We start from the raw sequence: 22,488 nt of genomic DNA, 5'->3' as shown, positions 1-22,488 counted from the left end.
ACTATACCACTGAACTATATTCCCAGTCCTCAGAAATTGTTTTCCCAATACAATTATGGCCTTTAAATTTTCCCTATCCAGATTTTGATTCTGTACTCAGAAAAAGAAAAAATTGTGTGTAGGGGTATTTTTGAGGTATTTTTTAGAACAACTTATAAAGGTGTTACTTGATTATGAATCAAGATTTTGTTATATTTGTTTAGATTCATGTTCACAAAATTATAAATCAAATAGCTAAGGATTAATTCCAATTTTATGTTGCATAAATCTTTATATATGTTGGCATTAATTAAATTATCGCTGTTAGTTATGATAGTTACAGCCCACAAGGACAATAGATGCATTAGAAAGTTAAAGCTTTCAATTGTTTTCATATGTGACACACTAACTATTGAAAGAGAATCTGTATTTATTCTTTTTTGTTGCTTAAAAACCAGCAGAAGGATAATGATTTGATGTTGATTAATATTTCATATTGTGTATTTTTAACTAAAAATTCACTTAGGGAAATATATTTTTCATATATGCAACACTGAAGTTTTTTGTGTGCATAGTTTTTTTTATTATTCATATGTATATACAAGGCTTGGGTCATTTCTTCCCCCCGCCCCCACCCCCTCCCTTTGCATAGTTTTTTGAGACAGAGTCTCACTGTGTAGTCCAGGCTGGCTGGAACTTGAGGTCTTCCTGCCTCCAACTCCTGAGTGCTGTGATTGCAGGTGTGTACCACCATACTCAGCTGTTAGTTTACTTTTTAAAGAATATGACTCATCAAATCTATGGAAGGAAGGACTATACGTGAACTTATCTTTTAAGAAGATGTGAATGTATTAATTTTGTTCTTAAATTGATAAGACTTGAGGTTTAATTACAAGACATATAGAATTGACTTATTGTATCAGTTAACCAATAGTAAAAGGAAAAATGACATAGCATTGGTGAAGGCAATGACTAGGGAAATGAAGTAATTTTTTGTTTATACCTCACAGAATTGGGATTACTCAATCAGTTATAAATATGTAACAGTACTAGATATTGTAGAATATAGATACATTTTAATATATAGTAAAATATAATTAAGACTTTGGGCTCAGAGCCAGCTTGTCTGAGATTGGGTTCCATCTCTGTACTTACATGCTGTGCTCCATTTTCTTCATGCAAAAAATGAGGACACAGTAATATTTACCTCTTGGGGTACTTTTGATTGTTACCTGAATATGTACATGTAAGGAGCTTAGAACAGTAACATTTAGTAAAAGAACTAGCAGCAGCATGATGCTATGAAAAAGGTATGGTTTGAGCCCTAACATGCGTAGGTTTCTGAGTTTTATATGGTGAGGAGACACTCTCGAAGGGAGAACGAAGGAACACAGGGTACTCCAAGGGTAGAGGAAACAGTGGATGCAATGATTATATAAACATTGAGCAATACAGTGCTAGGGTGGAAGAGGAAATATTCCTTAGTGTAAGCAGATGTTGGAGGAGTCTTTACCCATGTTTAGTTTTGTTACAGAGTCTGAAGAGAGGATCATGTTGAAGGTACAGGCAAGAGAAAGAGACCAAAGAGGTTGCCAGGCCTCCGAGGATTTGAAATACATACCTCCATACATATTCCAATATGCAGAGGTACATCCTCAACTTCTTTTCCTCTTCCCTGTCACCTGAGTTTTTACATCAGGCATGTTTGAAAAGCTACACTGCCTTTCCCATGAATGCTGTAGTCATGTCATACGTATCTCCCCCATTGGAGAAACAAAATCCCCTTGTTCTGATCACATGTGCTCCATATTCACTTTATTTCTTAGAGTCTAGAACTCTATATTAAAGGTTAGTAAGTCTATTAGATGATGCACTGGAATTGCTGGGGCTTCTTGAGGGCTGTTTGGAGGTTCATCTTACTGTGGTTTTTCCTAACAGTTGTTGACATTTTAGTGTATAGAGACTGGAAAAGGAAATTCATCTCCATGAATGACTGCCAAATTGAAATGGATGGCATGATCATTAAAATTGTAATTAGAATAAGCCTTTACTGCCTATATAATGAATCAGAGATAAAGTTTATCAGATGCTCTGCATTTCTCGTTTCTAACATAAATCAAAATAAGTTATTCTTAAATTTCAGAAAAATCCAAATGAGAAAAATAACCTCTGCTGTACCACACCAAAGACAGGCATTATCACTCCTAAGTTCTACTTCTTATAAAACATTATGATCTATCCCCAAAATGTATTAGGGTATCCTACAATTTAGAAAATATTTTTAAATTGCCAAATATTATGATACTTTAAAATTTTTTAAAATTTTAGTCTTAATTATAATCTCTCAGTGTGACTGGATCATTAAAAATATGTATTGTCTCCATATGTTACTATCATACCTTCCAAACATGACCACTGTGACTATTCAAAAAGATAGAAACTATTTCCTGAGAACTTCTTAGTAAGAGGTCAGTTTTGAAGAGTATGTCATTGTCCTCTGGGTCAGTTGTCTCTTACTACAGTGATATTGTGTATTTATCACAATACCTGAGTGACTCTTTTTTTGCTATCAACTCTACAGATGAGCTGAGCACTTCTGATTATGGCAGACTTGATTTGGCAGTTGTTTTGGGTCTTGGCTTGTTGGAGACCATGCAGTGTGAGGAATATCAGAACTTCATGAACTTGTGGCCAGATTGCTTGGCACACTGAGCATCTGGTTATGGGGTGTGATACTGCAAATGGTGTCCTCCCAGCATTCTTCTAAGAACTATGAATTCCTTGCACGCATGATTGTTCTGCAATCAATAGTGCTACATACTGTTTTTCAGAGCTCAGATGTTTAAAGATATATTGTACCCAGAAGTTAACTATTAAACCACATATGCTTCATGATCAATAACTGTACATAGCAACTCAGTAAATACTGAGGGAGCGGGGCACCCTGGGTCTAAGTCCTTTCTCAGATCCCAGCCTTCCTCCTTGCTTCCAAATTTCATGCAGACTCTGAGTCTTTCTTTTCAATATGCACTCTCTCCCGTTTCTCTCTAGGTCCGTGGCATTGGCTGGTGTTCACTCATGTATCTGGGGGTTCGCTGGCTGGTGGCTGTTCTAGGACAGCAGCCTTGACCAAGATGATTCAGCCCTGTTCCACGCGGTCTTAGCCTTTTAGTAGGCTAACCTGGGTTTAGTGGTAGCAGCCGGTTACAAAACAGAGAGCTGGATTTGAAGCTGATGGGTATCACTTCTACCACCTTTTCAGGCCATTGCAAGTTATGAGTCCAGGCCAGCTTGAAGAGATAGGAAATTAGGCCCTTTATGGGAATAACTGCAAAATCACATTTAAAAAGCATGGGTAGAAATTGGGATAGAGGGCTGAGGCTACTTTTGTGATCAGGCTACAACATCCTCTTTAATCGTTCTTTTTCTCTTCCTGAATTGTCTGAATTTGTGTTCCTGGGCTGACTGTTTCATGGGCAATCTGTAAAAAATGACTGTGGATCTCAGCACCTACCAAAATGGAATGCAGGCAATCTGTTACCGTACAGAAATGTCTGGGGGGCAGGCAGGCCTTTGGGTATTTCTGCCCATGGTTTATCACCTTTATATGCTTTGTTAGCAAGAAAAAAAGAAAATCATATCAGAAATGTTTTATGTGAAGAGAGAAACTAATCAATTACAGCTATAAAAAAAATCCTCTGAAGTGTTTAATGGGAAAAATTGAATGCTGCGGTTTAATTCTATAGAATTAGAGCCGGAATAGCAGCAGATACTCGAATGAAATAAAATGCATTCTTAGGTTTTTAGCCCTATTTATAAATATCAGATGTAAGAGAGGGCAATAAAATAACTTGAACTTCAGAGCATCAAAATACCTTGATTCACCAGTTTTTACTGGGCTTCTCTGTCTCTTCCCCACTGATTATGGACTCACAGCTTTGGGAAAAATAAAAGACTCCAGGAAGAGATGATGGTGATCCATGTGAATGCACCCACTGGTCTCAGAATCAATCATTCCTCATGGTTATGTGCGGAATACCTGGTATTCATAACATTTAGCACAGTGCCTTATGTGGGCTAGGCATTCAAGATCTTTATTAAATTCAAGTATTGGAATGTTGACTCCCACTTCTATCCCCCTTTCTGTCTTTCCTTTTGTAGCTTTAGTAGATCGACTTTTTGAAAACAGCTTACGGGACACACAGGATAGACAGTACTATGTGGAGTTGGTAAAAGTCCCAGACTTCTATGATGGTCCTCGACTACAATTTCCTCTCACTTTTACCGATATTGATTTACTTCTAGAGGCCTTCAGGCAGCAACAGGTGAGTTTAAGCAGAAGCTGCTCTGATTCTTGTATTTATCAGATGCTCAATGACTGTCTATTGAATGAATGAATGCAAATACAGCAGCAGAAATGTATTGCATGGAAAGTGTTTCCCATTGTGTGAGAGTTACCTCTGTTTTGTTTAATCTATGAAATAGAAGTTTTCTAGGGTGCACAACAACCTCTCAATTTGTAGGCTTACAGCATTTCCTGTTTCATTTCCTCAGCTACAATTCACATACCATGAAACTCTCCATTTAAAAGTATATGAGTCAATAATTTTTAGTGCATTGACAAGGTTATACCATCATCAGCAATATTTGATAATAGAACATTTTCAATACCCCCAAAAGAAAGACCATACCCATTTACCTTTCCCTCCTTCCCCACCCTAGGCCACCACTATTGTATTCTCTTTGTCTATGGATTTAGCTCTTCTGGATATTTCACATAAATGAAATTATATAATCTATGGCTTTTTATGTTTGGCTTCTACTTAGCATACTGTTTTTAAAGTTCATATATATTATAGTATGTATCATTACTTCATTTGTTTTCATTGCTGCATAATATTCCACTGCATATCACATTTTGCTTACTGATTTATCAGTGGATGGACATTTGGATTGTTTCTACCTGTTGGCTGTGATGATCAATACTGCTATGAACATTCACGTACATATTTTTGTATGAATACAGCCTCATTATCTCCTCCTCCTTCTTGTTCTTTTGTCTGTAATGGGGTTTGAACTCAGGGCCTCACGCTTGCTAGGCAGGCACTCTACCACTTGATCCACTCTGCCAGCTCTTTTTTGTGTTAGGTATTTTTGAGATAGTCTTGTGAACTTTTTCCCCTAGGCTGGCCTCAAACTGTAATCCTCCTGAACTCTGCCTCTTGAGCCACCAGTGCCTGGCTAGGGCCTCATACCTGCTAAGCTGGCAGTCTACTGCTTAGGCCATGCCTCAAGTCCTTTTTGCATTTAATTATTTTTCAGATTGGGTCTCACTTTTGCCGAGAGCTGGCCTCAATCCTCCTACCTATGCCTCTCATGCAGCTGGAATTACAGGCGTGTGCCCAGTTTGTTGAGATGGGGGTCTTGCTAACTTTTTGCTTGGCTGGCCTTGAACTCTGATTCCCCCAATCTATGCCTTTTGAGTACCTGGGATTGCAGGCATGCATCACTGTCCTCACTTCTTTTGGGTATGTACCTAGGAGTAGAATTGTCCTATCATATGTTATCTCTACATTTAGCTTTTTTGAGTGACTGCTTATCTGTTTTCCATGAGTAACTGAACAGTTTTCCATTTCCACCACCAGTGTAGGAGGTTTCTAACTTTTCTTTTAGCTAACACTTGTTATTTTGTTATTCTTTGTATTCTTATTTTTATTCTAACTATCCTAATGTGTTTGAAGTGGTATCATTGTAGATTTGTTGTTGTTGTTATTGTGTTTTGCAGTACTGAGGATTGAATACAATGCCTCCCTCAAGCTTGCTAGGCAGGCATTCTACCACTTGAACTACTCCACCAGCCCATCGTTGTAGTTTTGAATTGTATTTCTTTCTTTTTTTCACTCTTTTTTTTTTTGGCAGTACTAGGGCTTTAATTCAGCACATCATGCTTGCTAGGCAGGTGCTCTTACAGCTTGAGCCACTCCACCAGCCCTCTTTTCACTTCTTGATAAGGTGCACAAAGTGTTTAATTTTGCTAAATCCAATTTTTCCTTTTGATTGTTTGGTTGCTTGTGCTTTGGGTACTATATCTAAGAATCCATTGCCAAATCCATGGTCATGAAGACTTACTCCTACGTTTTCTTCTAAGAGTTTCATTATTTTAGCTCTTCCGTGTAGGTCCGTGAACCATTTGGAGTTAATTTCTATAGTATGAAGTAAGGGCCACACTTCCTCTTTTCCATATGGATATGCCGTTGTCCCAGTACCATTTGCTGAAGAGAAGTGCGAGTCATTCAGATTTATCCTTCCTTTTCAAAATTGTTTTGGTGGTTTGTTTCTCCTTACACTGAATTTGAAGATCACATTTTCCATTTCTGCAAAAAAATTGAGATTTTGGTAAGGATTGCATTAAATCTTCGATCACATTGGGTAATATTGCCATCTTGACTTAAGTCCTTCAATCTGTGAACACAGGGTGTTTTTCTTTTTATTTATGTCTTTAACTTCTTCCAGCAGTGTTTTGGTCCTTTTCAGTGGGCAAATTGTTTATAACCTTGGTTAAGTTTATTCTTAGGTATTTAATTTTTTTTGTTTGCTATTGTAAAATGAATTGCTTTCTTAATTCCTTTTTGGATTATTTATGCCTTGTGTGTCCAGTTTATACTCTGTAACTTTGATGAATGTACTTATTCGCTCTGGTAGTTCTTTTGCATGTGTGGATTCTTTGGGATTATCTGTATACAGAACCATGCCATCTGTTAATATATAATTTTACCTCTTTCTCCTTTCTGATTTAGATGCCTCCTCCTCCCTTTTCTTTCTTACCTAATTGCTGTGGCTAGAATTTCAGTACCATATTGAGGAGCAGTGGTGAAAGTGGCCCTGTTTGTTTTGTTCCTCATCCGAAGGGAAAGCCTTCAGTCTTTCATTATTGGGTTTAATGTTAGCTCTGGGTTTTTCATAAATGCCCTTTGCCATGTTGAGGAAGTTTCCTTCTATTCTTAGTTTTCTGAGGGGTTTTATCATAAACAGGTACTGGATTTTTACAAATCTTTTTTCTATGTCAGTTGAGGTGAAATGTGTGTGTTTTCTTTCATTCTATTAATGTGTTGTAAAGCATTTTAATTTTCTTACATTCAACCACCCTTGTATTTCTGATATAAATCCTACTTAAAATGATACTGCATTTGGTTTGCTGACATTTTGTTAAACTGTTGTTGTTGGGTTCTGTAGATGTTTGATAGGTCTACTTAGGATTAGTTTCTGAAGTCTTTTTCCCTTTAGATTGTGTTCAGTTAGTGTTCTGACAGAAATTTCCTTGAACACCAGAAGCCATTAATAAAAAAGAAAGGGGGGAAGGGAAGGAAGGAGTGGAGGAGAAAGAAAAGAGACACAAATCTCATTCTTTGGAGACTGGCTCTATCTTGGGGTTCTCCTTCACTGCATGGCCAGCCCCTTACAAATCTTCTCTTTACTTCCTGCTCCCACTGAGACATTGTCAACTTTTCTTTTTCCTGATTCAGTGTTTGTTTGATTGCTGTAAAGTGAAGATTTTTCTAAGTTTTCTCAAAGTTCTGACACAGTTGATTCTGACAAATTTTTGCTTGATTTGTCAATATTTCTGGAGAGGGATAGGCCTTTGGAGCTCTGTACACTACCATTTTCTCTGATATCACCCCCAAACTCTCATTCTCAGTTTAAGACCCTGGAAGGCATAATGTAGGAATAAAAGTGAACTGGAAGTAGATTGGCTGTGCACGCACTGAAGCATAGCTTCAAATCATCTAATTACTGAGATTATTATTGAGCTCATCCTAAGTAGCTTTAAATCCTCTCTGGAAAAAAATTGGCCTGAAACTTTTCCTGCAGGTTTTCATAAAGAACGTCCAGAATTCAGTACAGATGTAACCAGGTCAGGAGAACACTAGATGAATGAAAGACAACTGAGACAACTAATAAATAATGGAAACAGACTTATAGAGTATATTAGATAAAGACATTATTAGATTCAGTGTTTAAAATAAATATCCTTAATATGTTTAAGGAGATAGAAGATATAACCTCACTCCAGAGAAACATAATACAAGACTGATAATTTTGATCTTATAAATATGAATAAATACATTATCAAGAGCAGAATAAAAGGTATAACACGGCATGTGGGGTATTTCCATTTTCAGTAAAAAAATCAAGGCTTATATGTATTATTTAATTTTTAAAAATTGGGATAAAATTCACTTAAAAATGAATCATTTTAACCATTTCAAAGTGTGTGTTCCAAGCGTTTTTAATTTTTGCATTCCTAGCTATTGAATCCCTATCCTTATGCATGCTAGGCAAACTCTCTGATTTCCAGAACATTTGTGTTGTTATCCCCAAATAAAATCCTGTACCCATTAGAGCTTCTCCCCTTCTCCCCTCCCTAGTCCCTGACAACTACTAGTTTAATTTTGTCAGTGAATACTTGCTAATTTACCTTTAAATAATAAATCATAGCTACCTCTTCAGACAGCAATTACTCTGAGTAGTATTACCTACGGACCAGAAAAGGTCCAAAGTCAAGTTAAGATAACCTATGAGGCTAGCTTCAGGAATCAGTAGATTAAATATGCGAACTGAAATAAGCCATTAAACAAAAGTGTTTGGCTCATTCTTTTAAAATGTGGCTGAAGGAAAGTTCACATTCAAGTTTTGAATGAAGTTGTAGATTGAATGGATTTAGAATGGTTTTTTGGGGGAATAGATTTAACAGTCCATTAGGTCCTGGATAGACAGGAAATAAGAGTTTCTCCTTATTAATCTATATCCAGAAGCCCTTCCCTTTCCTCTTAATTCTCACATTGCCATCAATCCTGTTTCCTTTCTCTTTAAAAATTATTTAATCAAGACTTAAAATCATATGTTTTGTAATCTTAGATAGAAAATAATTTTATTTTATTGGCTATGAAAATGAACATCATGAGAAAGGATTGATCCAAAGGGTTCTACCTGCTCTCCATCCCACACCCAGAGTGGTATCTGAAAGAGATGTAGATATGGCCCTTTTTGCAGCCTTGATTAATCCAAATCAGTTCCGTCTCGTAGAAACATATGAGCACTATATTTAGAAGTTATTCTGGTCACATTAAAAAATAAAAAAACATGAGGTCAGCTTTAACTCAGTATATAAAACATTCTCATTTCAGTAAGTAATCATATTAAAGCTATTGAGATATTTTACTTTTTTTTCTTCGTTCTAAGCCTCTGAAATCCAGTGTGAATGTCTTACTTACAGCAGATCTTAATTCAGACTAGCCCCATTTCATGTGTCCAAAAGCCCCACTTAAGCTAGAAGTTGCCATATTAAACATCCGGTCTAAATAGCCTTGAACCTAAAGTTTTGTTAACATCTACTACATTTCTTTTTGCAGTCATATCTGCTGTATTATATTTTAGTGCATATATTTAGTATATTTTATAATTTAAAAAGGAGGAGAGGCTGATGGAGTGGTTGAAGTGGTAGAGCGCCTGCTTAGCAAGTGTGAGGTCCTGAGTTCAAACCTAGTACCACATAAGTATAGAGGAAAAAGATACATTGGATTTTTTTAAAGCCTAGGAAGTGAATCTACAAAACAGTGATCTGATCAACACTACAACTGGAGGGGAACATTGGGATAAGTTGTCATAGATTGGAGGTAATCCAAGTGTTTTATTTGGGTTTGGAATATGATTTATAGTTAGGCTTTCATATAAATGTGCTTGGTGTTCTGAGCATTCTCAGAGCTGTATATCAAGTATTGGAGCCATAACTGGGTGACTTGCCTCAGGAATTCTTTGGGACCTTGTCTTCCTTGTGAGATCTCTGGGTCCAGCAACACCTACTTCCCAACCCAAGTGGCACGGTGTCTCTACAAATGCAAAGCTACACCTCTACAAGAGACTCTGTTTTTCCTTATGTTTTTATACTGTCTTCTTTTTTTCTCCTGTTTTACTATTATTATCATTTTGACATTTTCTTAAGGTAAATGAGCCCTCTTTCCCCCATCACTTATTTTCAGCTCTAAGGACCAAGAATAGTCAGACATATTCTGCAAATGGGTTATGTCAATGAGAAACGTGAATATAAATATCTTGGGAACCATTCATTCATTCGATGACAAATATCTTCTGAGGGTTTTTTATATACCAGACACTGTATTAGAATAATCAATTTGAGAATATAGAGATTATCCTGAAATATAGTGATCTAAAATGTGCTCATATACTTCATTCTCATGGTTTTCTATGCAGTGATGTCTTTTTTCCTAGGTCACTAGATCTATTTCCTCTGCTTTCTCTGAACAGATACTTCATGCTCACTATGTCTTAGAGGTGCTATTTGAAACCAAGAAAGTCCTGAAGCAAATGCCGAATTTCACTCACATAAAGACTTCTCCCTCCAAAGAGATAACGATCTGTGGTAAGTTTCAGAGGAGAGTGGTTAAATTAATATTTAGGCACTTCTTGGCCCTACATGATTGGCCTAGCTTGAAAGCTGTGTAAATTAGACTGTGTTGAGGGAAAAATGTTACTATAGAATTATCTGTCGTGATAGTACTGTTCCCCATTTTGTCTTTGTTTTGTATACAAGCTGGCAGGAATTAATTATGTGAGAAATTAAAGAACTCATAGCTTTTCATAAAGGGAAACAGCATTTTAATATGGCAAAGCACCCATGGGTGGAATAAGTATTCTTTGCCCTCTCACAGTCTCCCATTATCTTTGTTCCATGTTGCATTTTCTAGGTGAGCCTCTGTATGCCACTTATGCTGGGAAGAGAAAAAGCCAAGGCTGGTGGAGAGGAAATTCTTTTCTGCCCTTGCCTACTGTTTTAGGTTTTTTCCAACTGATCTCTGCAGCTTTTGGAAGATTGGGAATGTCCCAGAATTCTGTTTATTCTTCTAAATAAGAAGATTTGAGATTTTGGTATCATGTAGGCCAGCCTATAGGATATTGCTTCAAGAAACTCATTGAAATTCATCACAGTTGGTGCTCAGCGTGCTTGCAACTGTCTGGGAGGGGTGTGTGTGGAAGGAACAGCAATTCCCTTAACTTCTAATTAAGTCTTTAGGTTATAAGACTGTGGTTGTTATTGTCCAAATCAATTTCTAGCCTGTGTTCTCTTCCACTGGCAGGTAGAAGTGAGCTTGACAATCTAATTGAACCATTTTCATTTCTAGCATCTGATAGTGGCGACAAGAACTTGATGTAGCAGTACATATCTCATGACATGTCCTGACTCAAGTTTCTGGTGTGTCTGTAATGGTTCAATTCCAATCTAATAAGGCCACAGCATCTCTCTAGCAGATGATACATGTCAGCATGGGGGCCGTTTATTCAAGGCCTTAGCAGGCCCTCTTTTCATGGAAATAAAGAGCATTGAGGTCATAAGGGCTCAGGAAACCATGCCAACCTGTAAAGCCTATGAAGCCAGGGTTATGCTTGCTATCACACGCATACAAAAACAAAACAAAAAACAACAACAACAACAAACCAAAAACAGAGAGTGGAATCTGTTCCCATGGGCCTCCATTATAACTCCAGTTGTCATTGCAATTTATCTTTAGCTAAAAGAGAGTAATGAATTATCTAGAGGGGATGGAAGTCCTAGAATCCCACAGTGTGAGAATGGATGAGTTCTTTCAGAGATGTCTAGTTTGTCCCTTGATACTTCTTTAAAATTAATTAATCAAATCCAGGACCTTCTGCATGCTAGGTGAATGTTCTACCACTGATCTTCATTCCTAGTCCTTGGACATATGGGTGAAATTGAGAGCCAGAGGGAAAAGCATATTGTCTTTTGTAGTAACTCCCCGCCCCAGACCTCACTCAGGTCGTTAGTGATAAGGTCAGAAATAAAAATTATGTTTCTGTAACCCAAGTTATAGGCATCCTCATATCTACTCTCCCAATTCCCATCACGCAGTTGTCTCATGCTTCCTTTCCCATCATGATACAAAGACTGGAGACTCCGTGGTTTGGATAGTTCTTTTCATTTCAGGATCCCCACATTTGGGGCATGTATTTCCAGACTTTTTCCATGTAGCACTGTTGGTAGAGGGAAAAGCAAAAGCAGTGGATTTCCTTAACGTAGAACTAGTATTTTCGGTTTTTAATGTCCCATTGAACTTTGAGAAATTTGATTATCATCTAAAATAAAATTTTAAGGTTATATTTCCAAACACATCTTGTGTTTATTGACAGTATCAGTAAAGGGAGATTACGATAAATATTTATCAATATTTTAATTTGAAAGTGCATTTTTGCATGCACATCTAAATATAAGCCATACTTCTCAGCATACATGATGTATAGAAAGTGTTTTAGTTTACAGTTATAAGAGATTACCAATTTGGCACTTATGTTTTTGTTTGCTTTGTAAATATATTTGTGTCTGCCTTCCCATGGTATAAGTTCTTCTGCTGTCCAGCTGGAAATTAAACATATTTTATAGCCTCAATTTATATTTTTTTATTTTATTGTGCCAGGAATTGAACCAAGGGGCCCCAACTCTTAATATGCTTCCACTAGTTCATTTTTTAGTATGCCACCTATTACAGTGTTGCATACCCAGATTTTTGAAAGACAAGTTACTCTGTTGAAAATTAGGAAAAAACAAATAATTAACATATGAAGGTGATGAGTACAGTGTTGTTCCATCCTTATTTCCTTAGCTTTGGAGTGAGACTGTATGAAAGTGATGAGAGTTAAGCATTCAGTCACATTAATATGCTCTTAATTTTATTGTTGTGGGTACAGTGATTTTATTGATAAATGTTGGTGACATGGGATTTTTAAATTTTATTATTTCCAGTGTAATTAGAGTCTTCTGTTGCATATAGTTTATTAATCTTTGTTGTGGGATTTTAAACAAACTGAGGAGAAGTATTTCCAACTTCAATTCTATAGTAATTAAGTAGGATATAAAGAATAAAAGTTTATGAGCAAGTCTTATGAAAGACATATTTTACCCAGAAATATTTATCAGAACAGTCACATAGTCACACTTAAGTTTTAATTAATGATTTCATATATTCATATGATTTCCCTTAGTTGGCTGTCGGTTTTATTTCCTGTAACTGTCTCATCAAAAGAATGTCAACTATCTACTCACAGTTTTTAAATTTCAGATGCCCACTGCTGGAACATTTTCTTTCAAACTCTTCAAAAAGCTACGTGTTAACCAGGCATGGTGGTGTCTGCCTATAATCCCAGCATTTGGGAGGCTGAGGCAGGAAGATTGCAAATTTGAGGATAACCTGGACTACATAGCAAGACCCTGTCTCAAAAATTCCCCTATGCATTACGTGATTAAATGTGTTTGTTGAGTGCCTATATTTCACCAAGTACAATTGTAGGCCATTGGGGATTTAATGCTAATCAATAAATCTTGTTGCTGCTTTCCTAGGGTTGCAATGTAGACAGTACTGAGTAAATTGATGAGAGCTTTTACTAAACTCAGAGCCTCATGCTTGCTAGGCAAGTGCTCAACCACTTGAGCTATGCCCTTAGTCCCCTTTGCTTTAGTTATTTCTCTGGTAGCACTTAGAGTTTTTGCCTGGCCTGGCCTGGCCTCAGACCACACTCCTCCTACCTATGCCTCCTACATAGCTGGGATTACATGTGTAAGAAAAGCCACCACCCTGGCTTATTTTGTTGAGATAAGGATCTTGCTGAGTTTTTGCACAGTCTGGCTTGAAACAGCAATCTTTACCTTCTGAGTACCTGGGAATAAAGGCATGTGAAAGCTTGGGCTTCTTCCCTTCCCTTCCCTTCCTCCTTCCCTCCCCCCTTTCTTTCTTTTTTTTTTTTTTTTGAGATAAAATTTTACTATGTAGCTCAAATTATTCTTGAACTTGCAATATATGCCTCAGACTCCCAAGTGGTGGGATTACAGGTGTGTACCCTCATACCTGGCTTGTGAAGCTTTCAGTATTGGAGTGGGATAAGGTTGAGTGTGAATTTCAGCAATGATATTTAATTTCATAAGTACTTAACTACTACTCATTTCATAAGTTGTTTAACTCCTCTAAGCCTCATTTGGAAAATAAGAATGAGGAAAATGCTATTCATCTCATGGAATGCTTATGAAGACTGAACAAGATTATACACATAAAACCTTTAGCATAATGCTTGGCCAGAGAAGGTGAAGTCCTGCATAAGTGGCTAGAGTGAATAGTACCAGATGTTGCCCCCACTACCGTAGGAGGGGAAGAAAAGGGTACTGTGACAGAAATTGCATGTTGAATTAATGTTCTCACTGGATAAACACCCAATGTCCTAGAAACACTTGGAGTATTTGAGGTTTAAAATTCTTTAGTCAAATACGCATTGCATCTTAGTTCCTACTGAAAAGCGATTTTACACTTGCATTCCAGGTGATTTGCATGGAAAACTGGACGATCTTTTGTTGATCTTCTATAAGGTAAATGATTATTATATTGCTAAGAATTTGTACTTCTTTTGGGGGAGGGCAGTCCTCAGGAAGATGACAGTATTAGTTTTGTTAGCAATATATACAAACACAAATGTAATATAACACTTTTAATACAAGAAGCTCAAAAATTTGTAGAGGCTTATCTTTGATTTTTATAGACATCTCATAAAATTTGTTAAAAATTTAACCAGGAACTTCAATCAACATTATTTCTATTTATATACCCAATAGAATTTGCACCTGATTGTCTTTATTGTGTCATCAATGATGATGTAGGTGATGCAGGACAAAGAGGGCAGTAGTGTGTTCATTTTATTTTATTTTATTTATTCATTTGTTTTTGTGTTACTGGGATTTGAATTCAGGGCCTGTGCTTGCTAGGCAAGTATTCTACTACGTGAAACTATACCTTCATACCTTTCTGCTTTTAGTTGTTTTTCAGATAGTCTCATGCTTCTGCCTGGGGCAGCCTTACACCACAATCCTGTTTCCTAGGTCTCTCATCTAGCTGGCATTACAAGCGTGTACTCCACTCCCAGCTTGTTCTTTGAGATAGAGTCTTGCTAACTTTTTGCCCAGGATGGCCTTCAACTACAATCCTCCCATCTCTGCTGGGATTCCAGGCATGTGCCATCACACCTGGCTTAAATTACTTTATTTTGTTCAGAAATGAGCATGTCACAAAACCAGTCTTCACTTCCAGTGCACATTAATTATTCACGAGAGGAGTTTCCTCCTGTAAGTTACAAATTTTCTCTCTTCTGTAACCCCTCTTCTGGTTTCAATTACTCTTCTTCATTTCTTACATTTTGGTTGTGCAAGCAAGTACAGAAGGCATGAAGCAGCATGGCTGGCATGGAGTTTCTCTCTATCTGTTTGATTGGATTTATTTTTCTGTCTGAGTCAAGAGTTGCAACCTGAATATTTGCTTCTGGAATGACTGACTACATGTAGAAAACTGGCCCTGAAGCACTATGCCTTCACAGTGCTACCCTTTAGCACCTATCTTCTGTATCTTTTTGATTGTGTTTTTTGTCCACCCATCTCTGTCATCCTCACCAGTAGCTTGTCAAGGAATTGTGCATAACATAGGTATCTCAGATGCATTGTTATGATACCTAAGTCAGTTCCACTCTTTGTGACTGTGAGAGCTTGAATTGAGCCATGTAACTTCCACGAACTGTACTTTTCTACTGCAATATAGATAAAATAACATAAATATCCAAAGGAATTTTTTTGCAATAGTGAGGTTTTGAACTCAGAGCTCTGTGCTTCTCAGCAAGTGTCTCCAGCCGGTTGTAGGGGAAGTAGTTCCAGGAGATGAGACAGTCTGAGGTGGAGTCCAGAGAGTGGGTTGCTGGAGTGAGTGAAAGAAACTGGCAGTGAGGAAGGTAAAGAAGATGTGTTAAATGACTGGGTCCCATGGACTGTGAGATAAGTTGGGGAAGACATTTAGTCAGAGGACCAGGGCCTGCCCTAGGAGGGACAAATTTCTGGTCTGTTAGTGACTCTGAGGAGCAAGTGGATCCTCCCCTACTCCTGATCCTGGAGTGTTTGTCCTTGGGAGAAATGAATCCTTTCATTTTAGAGAGCTGAGAAAGTGAGAGGTCCAGCTGTGCTCTTAGGGAGACCCAGATTTAGGGAGAGAATTCTTTCTGCATGAGTTGAAGGTGGAAGCGACTTTATTTATTTTGAAATGGGGGCTTCTCCTGGCCATATTGGAAAGTTGTGGAGAAGTAGAAAGACGGACTGGTGAGAGGAAGCCCGGAACTTTATAGTTTGGGGAGTGGGATTTGTTTAAGCATTACATAGGTCCATACTAGATGTTCAGAACTTCAGCCCTGCTATTGTTGACAATTACAATCTGAGAAGGGGTAAAGGGGTAGGGTACATAGTTCTCAATAACAGAAAATCTGGTAATTCTTTCTCTAAAGGGTTGGGAAATACCTAAGAGGGAAAATAGTTGAATAAGTTAAATCATGAAAGTAGTTCCTAAATTCCAAGGAATTTAGAAAAGAATATTTCCCACAAGGTAGCTGAAGATACTAAGGTGTGATCAGAGATAATGCCTGGTATGGGCTAATGAGAAAAGAGGTTCTTCTGCCATATTTCTTTAATTTCATTGGCAAACTATACAGAACATATAAAACTGCAAGGTACAAATATAAAGACCAAACAGGAAGAGGTGGATGGTTAAGTTCTATAAAAGGAAGTGAAGATGAAAATACAGCATTCAGTTTTTTAGGTGTCTTACCTATCATATCTCCCTTGTGTGCTCTCGATTTTATCATGTGATCAAAGTCCAGTCTCCTTGTTGTGTTTGCCCTTGATCTAATGCCCTCAATGCAGAGAAACTAAAGCAGATACTTTAAAGCAACTGAGGCCAATAGGAGAAGGGGAACAGGAACTAGAGAAAAGGTTAGATCAAAAAGAATTAACCTAGAAGGTAACACACATGCACAGGAAATCCATGTGAGTCAACTCCCTGTATAGCTATCCTTATCTCAACCAGCAAAAACCCTTCGTCCTTCCTATGATTGCTTATACTCTCTCTTCAACAAAATTAGAGATAAGGGCAAAATAGTTTCTGCTGGGTATCGAGGTGGTGGGGGGAAAAGGGGGGTGCGGGGTGGGGGTAAGAGAGGGGGTGTGGGAAGGGGGGAGAAATGACCCAAACATTGTATGCATATATGAATAAAAAAAAGAAAAAAGAAAATACAGCATTCATTGGAAGCAAGAAATGTTTTGAGAGCTGACCAATGGTAATCTTCAGAGAGTGGTGACCACAAGACTGGCAGTGACAGAGTAGTAGGGCACTACTTTGAGAGATTGGGATGGGTTGGGGTAGAGCACCATGAGGGGGTTGTTTGGAAAACAAAAGTACTTAAGGGCCATGGATTAAAAATTTGGCAGGCTGTAGTGAGAAGGTAAAATACATCTTGGATGAGGAGTGAACCACCCACCCTCGCTGCCTGATTCAGCAGTGGGAATTGAGGGAATAGCCACTGATGACAACAAGATTTTACTTTGAGAAACTGATAGCAAATCTAATGGAGAACATGAGGAGTGTAAGTACAAGGATGGACTGGCACCTTTAGAGTCACGCACCTATATTAGCACGTTCAGAGTGTTCTTTCCTTTCTTTTCAGCTAAAACTTTAGGACAAAAACTGAGCATGTTCTTGTCTGTCATTTAACCTTTCAAACATGTACTTCATGACCCTGCGTTAAGCATGCCAAAAATGCGTCCACCATCTTCCCTTCTTGAACTATGACCTCATACTGAATGTGCTCAGGAATGTGAGTTTCCTTAAAGTGCTCTGCTATATGAATATGTGTAAAATCACCACGCTTCCTTTTTTTGAAGGAGGGCATTGCTTTGGAAAGAAGTCCCATGTTGTTCTTACCTGCTACAGGTAATAGATCTTTCTCCATTCCTTAATTTCTTGGCAGTGCTTCTTTTGGCTTCACTGTCACCAAGATGTGAGCCCATTGTGTTTGGTTAACTGATCGTATGCAAAAGTGAGTCTTTCCACTGATTTACTCATTCAATAAACTTTTATTTAGTCTTTATAGTGTTTAAGGCATCATGTAAAAACTATAGGAACATACAAAGAGGAATACAGGTTTATTCTTTTCACGTGCCTTTATTAAACACCTATTCCAAATGAGGAATTCTGCTAAGGCTTTGCAATGTATTATGCCTAAGATACAGTTCTTGGCCTCTCAGCGATCAGGATTTATTGGAAAGGTAGGCTGACAAGATAGTTGAGAGTAGGATGTATTATGATCGGGATAAACATGGAGCTTCAAGGGAGTTTATTGGTGCAACATCTAAGTTCACTGATGACTTCCTGTAAGAGGTGATTTTGTTTGCTTCTTTGTTTTGTTTTTTTGAGACTAGGCCTTGCTATGTAGCCAAGTTGGCCTTGAACTTGTGATCCTCCTGGCTCTGCTTCTTAAGTGCCAGGATTATAGACATGTGCTACCATGCCTGGTTTCAGAGATGATATTTTCAACAATACTTTCAAGGGATTTTAATAACTGAGTAAATGCCTAACTCATGAAGTAAAGTTTTGGGAGCTCAGGAAAGATTTTATTTTCATACACTTTCTTGTGGTATACCTCAATAAATGATGGGATTCATGCCAATGACTTTTTTGGTTGAACTGGGAATTGAACACAGGAGTTTGTGCTTGCAATGTGGGTGCTCTACCACTTGAGCCACACCCCCTGTCCTTTTTGCTTTTAGGTTACTTTTCAGATAGGGTCTTGCTTTATTCTATGACTGACCTGGACCTAGATCCTCTTATTTATGCTCCCTCAATACCCAGCAGAAACTCTTTTGCCCTTATCTTCAATTTTGTTGAAGAGAGAGTATAAGCAATAACAGGAAGAAACAAGGGTTTTTGCTAGTTGAGATAAGGATAGCTATACAGGGCATTGACACACATGGATTTCCTGTGCGTGTGTGTTACCTTCTAGGTTAATTCTTTTTGATCTAACTTTTTCTGTAGTTTCTGGTCCCCTTCTCCTATTGGTCTCAGTTGCTTTTAAGGTATTTGCTTTAGTTTCTCTGTGTTAAGGGCAACAAATGCTAGCTAATTTTTTAGGTGTCTTACCTATCCTCACACCTCCATTGTGTGCTCTTGCTTTTCTCATGTGCTCAAAGTCCAATCCCCTTGTTGTGTTTGCCCTTGATCTAATGTCTGCATATGAGGGAGAACATATGATTTTTGGTGTTTTGGGCCAGGGTAACCTCACTCAGAATGATGTTCTCCAATTCCATCCATTTACCAACGAATGATAACATTTCATTCTTCTTCATGGCTGCATAAAATTCCATTGTGTATGGATACCACATTTTCTTGATCCATTAGTCAATAGTGGGGCATCTTGGCTGCTTCCATAACTTGGCTATTGTGAATAGTGCTACAATAAACATGGGTGTGCAGGTGCTTCTGGAGTAACCTGTGTCACAGTCTATTAGGTATATCCCCAAAGTGATATTGCTGGATCAAATGGTAGATCAATGTTTAGCATTTTAAGTAGCCTCCAAATTTTTTTCCAGAGTGGTTGTACTAGTTTACATTCCCACCAACAGTGTAAGAGGGTTCCTTTTTCCCTGCATGTTCGCCAACACCTGTTGTTGGTGGTGTTGGTAATAATGGCTATTCTAACAGGGGTGAGGTGGAATCTTAGTGTGGTTTTAATTTGCATTTCCTTTATTGCTAGAGATGTTGAGCATTTTTTCATGAGTTTTTTGGCCATTTGAATTTCTTCTTTTGAGAAAGTTCTATTTAGTTCACTTGCCCATTTCTTTATTGGTTCATTAGTTTTGGGAGAATTTAGTTTTTTAATTTCCCTATATTTTCTGGTTGTCAGTCCTTTGTCTGATGTGTAGATGGCAAATATTTTCTCCCACTCTGTGGGTGTTCTCTTCAGTTTAGAGACCACTTCTTTTGATGAACAGAAGCTTTTTAGTTTTATGAGGTCCCATTTATCTATGCTATCTCTTAGTTGCTGTGCTGCTGGGGTTTCATTCAGAAAGTTCTCAAGGGAGGGATGAGGATAGGCAAGACACCTAAAAAACTAGCTAGCATTTGTTGCCCTTAACGCAGAGAAACTAAAGCAGATACCTGAAAAGCAACTGAGGCCAATAGGAGAAGGGGACCAGGAACTAGAGAAAAGGTGAGATCAAAAAGAATTAACCTAGAAGGTAACACACATGCACAGGAAATCAATGTGTGTCAATGCCCTGTATAGCTATCCTTATCTCAACCAGCAAAAACCCTTGTTCCTTCCTATTATTGCTTATAGTCTCTCTACAACAAAATTAGAAATGAGGGCAAAATAGTTTCTGCTGGGTATTGAGCGGGGGGAGAGGGAGGGGGCAGAGTGGGTGGTAAGGGAGGGAGTGGGGGCAGGGGGGAGAAATGCCCCAAACCTTGTATGCACATATGAATAATAAAATTAAAAAAAAAAAGAAAAAAAAAAGAATTTCTTCTTTTGAGAAACTTCTGTTTAGTTCACTTGCCCATTTCTTTATTGGTTCATTCGTTTTGGGAGAATTTAGTATTTTAAGTTCCCTATATATTCTGGTTATCAGTCCTTTGTCTGATGTGTAGCTGGCAAATATTTTCTCCCACTCTGTGGGTGTTCTCTTCTGTTTAGAGACCATTTCTTTTGATGAACAGAAGCTTTTTAGTTTTATGAGGTCCCATTTATCTATGCTATCTCTTAGTTGCTGTGCTGCTGGGGTTTCATTGAGAAAGTTCTTACCTATACCTACTAACTCCAGAGTATTTCCTACTCTTTCCTGTATCACCTTAAGAGTTTGTGGTCTGATATTAAGATCCTTGATCCATTTTGAGTTAATATTGGCAGAGGGTGATATACATGGATCTAGTTTCAGTTTTTTGCAGACTGCTAACCAGTTTTCCCAGCAGTTTTTGTTGAAGAGGCTGCTTTTTCTCCATCATATATTTTTAGCTCCTTTGTCAAAGAGAAGTTGGTTATAGTTGTGTGGCTTTATATCTGGGTCCTCTATTCTGTTCCATTGGTCTTCATGTTTGTTTTTGTGCCAGTACCATGCTCTTTTTATTGTGATTGCTTTGTAATATAGTTTGAAGTCAGGTATCGTGATACCTTCAGCATTGTTCTTTTGAGTGAGTATTGCCTTGGCTATTCATGGCCTCTTGTGTTTCCATATAAATTTAACAGTAGATTTTTCAATCTCTTTAATGAATGTCATTGGAATTTTGATGGGAATTGCATTCAACATGTAGATTACTTTTGGGAGTATAGACATTTTTATTATGTTGATTCTACCAATCCATGAGCATGGGAGATCTCTCCACTTTCTATAGTCTTCCTCAATCTCTTTCTTCAGAAGTTTATAGTTTTCCTTGTAGAGGTCTTTCACATCTTTTGTTAGGTTTACACCTAGGTATTTGATTTTTTTTTGAGGCTATTGTAAATGGAATTGTTTTCATTCATTCTTTTTCAGTTTGCTCATTGTTAGTGTGTAGAAATTTAATGATTTTTCTATGTTGATTTTATATCCTGCTACCTTGGTATAGCTATTGATGATGTCTAGGAGCTTCTGAGTAGAGTTTTTTGGGTCTTTAAGGTATAGGATCATGTCGTCTGCAAATAGGGATATTTTGACAGTTTCTTTACCTATTTGTATTCCTTTTATTCCTTCTTCTTGCCTAATTGCTCTGGCTAGGAATTCCAGTACTAAGCTGAATAGGAGTGGAGATAGTGGGCATCCTTGTCTGGTTCCTGATTTTAGAGGGAATGGTTTCAGTTTTTCTCTGTTAAGTGTAATGCTGGCTGTAGGTTTGTCATATATAGCTTTTATAATGTTGAGGTACTTTCCTTCTATTCCTAGTTTTCTTAGAGCTTTTATCATGAAATGATGTTGGATCTTATCAAAGGCTTTTTCTGCATCTATTGAGATGATCAAGTGGTTTTTGTCTTGCTTCTGTTAATGTGGTTTATTACGTTTATTGATTTTCGTATGTTGAACCACCCCTGCATGCCTGGGATGAAGACTACTTGGTCGTGGTGGATAATCTTTTTGATGTGTTGTTGAATTCGGTTTGCCATTATTTTGTTGAGGATTTTTGCATCAATGTTCATTAAGGAGATTGGCCTATAGTTCTCCTTTTTGGAGGTGTCTTTGCCTGGTTTTGGGATAAGTGTAATACTGGCTTCATAAAGGGTGTTTGGCAGTTTTCCTTCCCTTTCTATTTCATGGAACAGTTTAAGGAGGGTTGGTATTAGTTCTTCTTTAAAGGTCTGATAGAATTCAGCAGAGAATCCATCAGGTCCTGGACTTTTCTTTTTGGGGAGACACTTGATTGCTGCTTCAATTTCATTTTGTGTTATAGGTCTATTCAGGTGATTAATTTCCTCTTGGTTCAGTTTTGGATGCTCATATGTATCTAGAAATCTGTCCATTTCGTTAAGATTTTCAAATTTACTTGAATATAGGTTCTCAAAGTAGTCTCTGATGATTTCCTGGACTTCCATGGTGTTTGTTGTTAT

The 22,488-nt window shown here is 37.7% G+C and overlaps 1 protein-coding gene across 16 annotated transcripts in view; it reads left to right on the top strand.

Moving 5' to 3' along the window:
- The window catches only part of LOC109684825 (serine/threonine-protein phosphatase with EF-hands 1), a 332,462-nt gene that overhangs the window by 259,698 nt on the left and 50,276 nt on the right, over positions 1–22,488 (top strand). For 15 of the 16 annotated variants that reach the window (XM_074064238.1, XM_074064241.1, XM_074064240.1 and 12 more), the window contains 3 exons: positions 4,141–4,304; positions 10,303–10,417; positions 14,376–14,422. In XM_074064238.1, coding sequence (XP_073920339.1) covers positions 4,141–4,304; positions 10,303–10,417; positions 14,376–14,422 — 326 coding nt within the window. Of the gene's footprint in view, positions 1–4,140; positions 4,305–5,285; positions 5,508–10,302; positions 10,418–14,375; positions 14,423–22,488 lie in introns of those variants that run through there. The other variant, XM_074064245.1, reaches the window with a different exon arrangement.

The sequence above is a fragment of the Castor canadensis genome, chromosome X (assembly GCF_047511655.1).
Source record: "Castor canadensis chromosome X, mCasCan1.hap1v2, whole genome shotgun sequence".
In the NCBI taxonomy this organism is placed as follows: domain Eukaryota; kingdom Metazoa; phylum Chordata; class Mammalia; order Rodentia; family Castoridae; genus Castor; species Castor canadensis.
The sequence above is the reverse complement of the archived record's forward strand: the minus strand, read 5'-3'. Positions and strand labels throughout refer to the sequence as shown.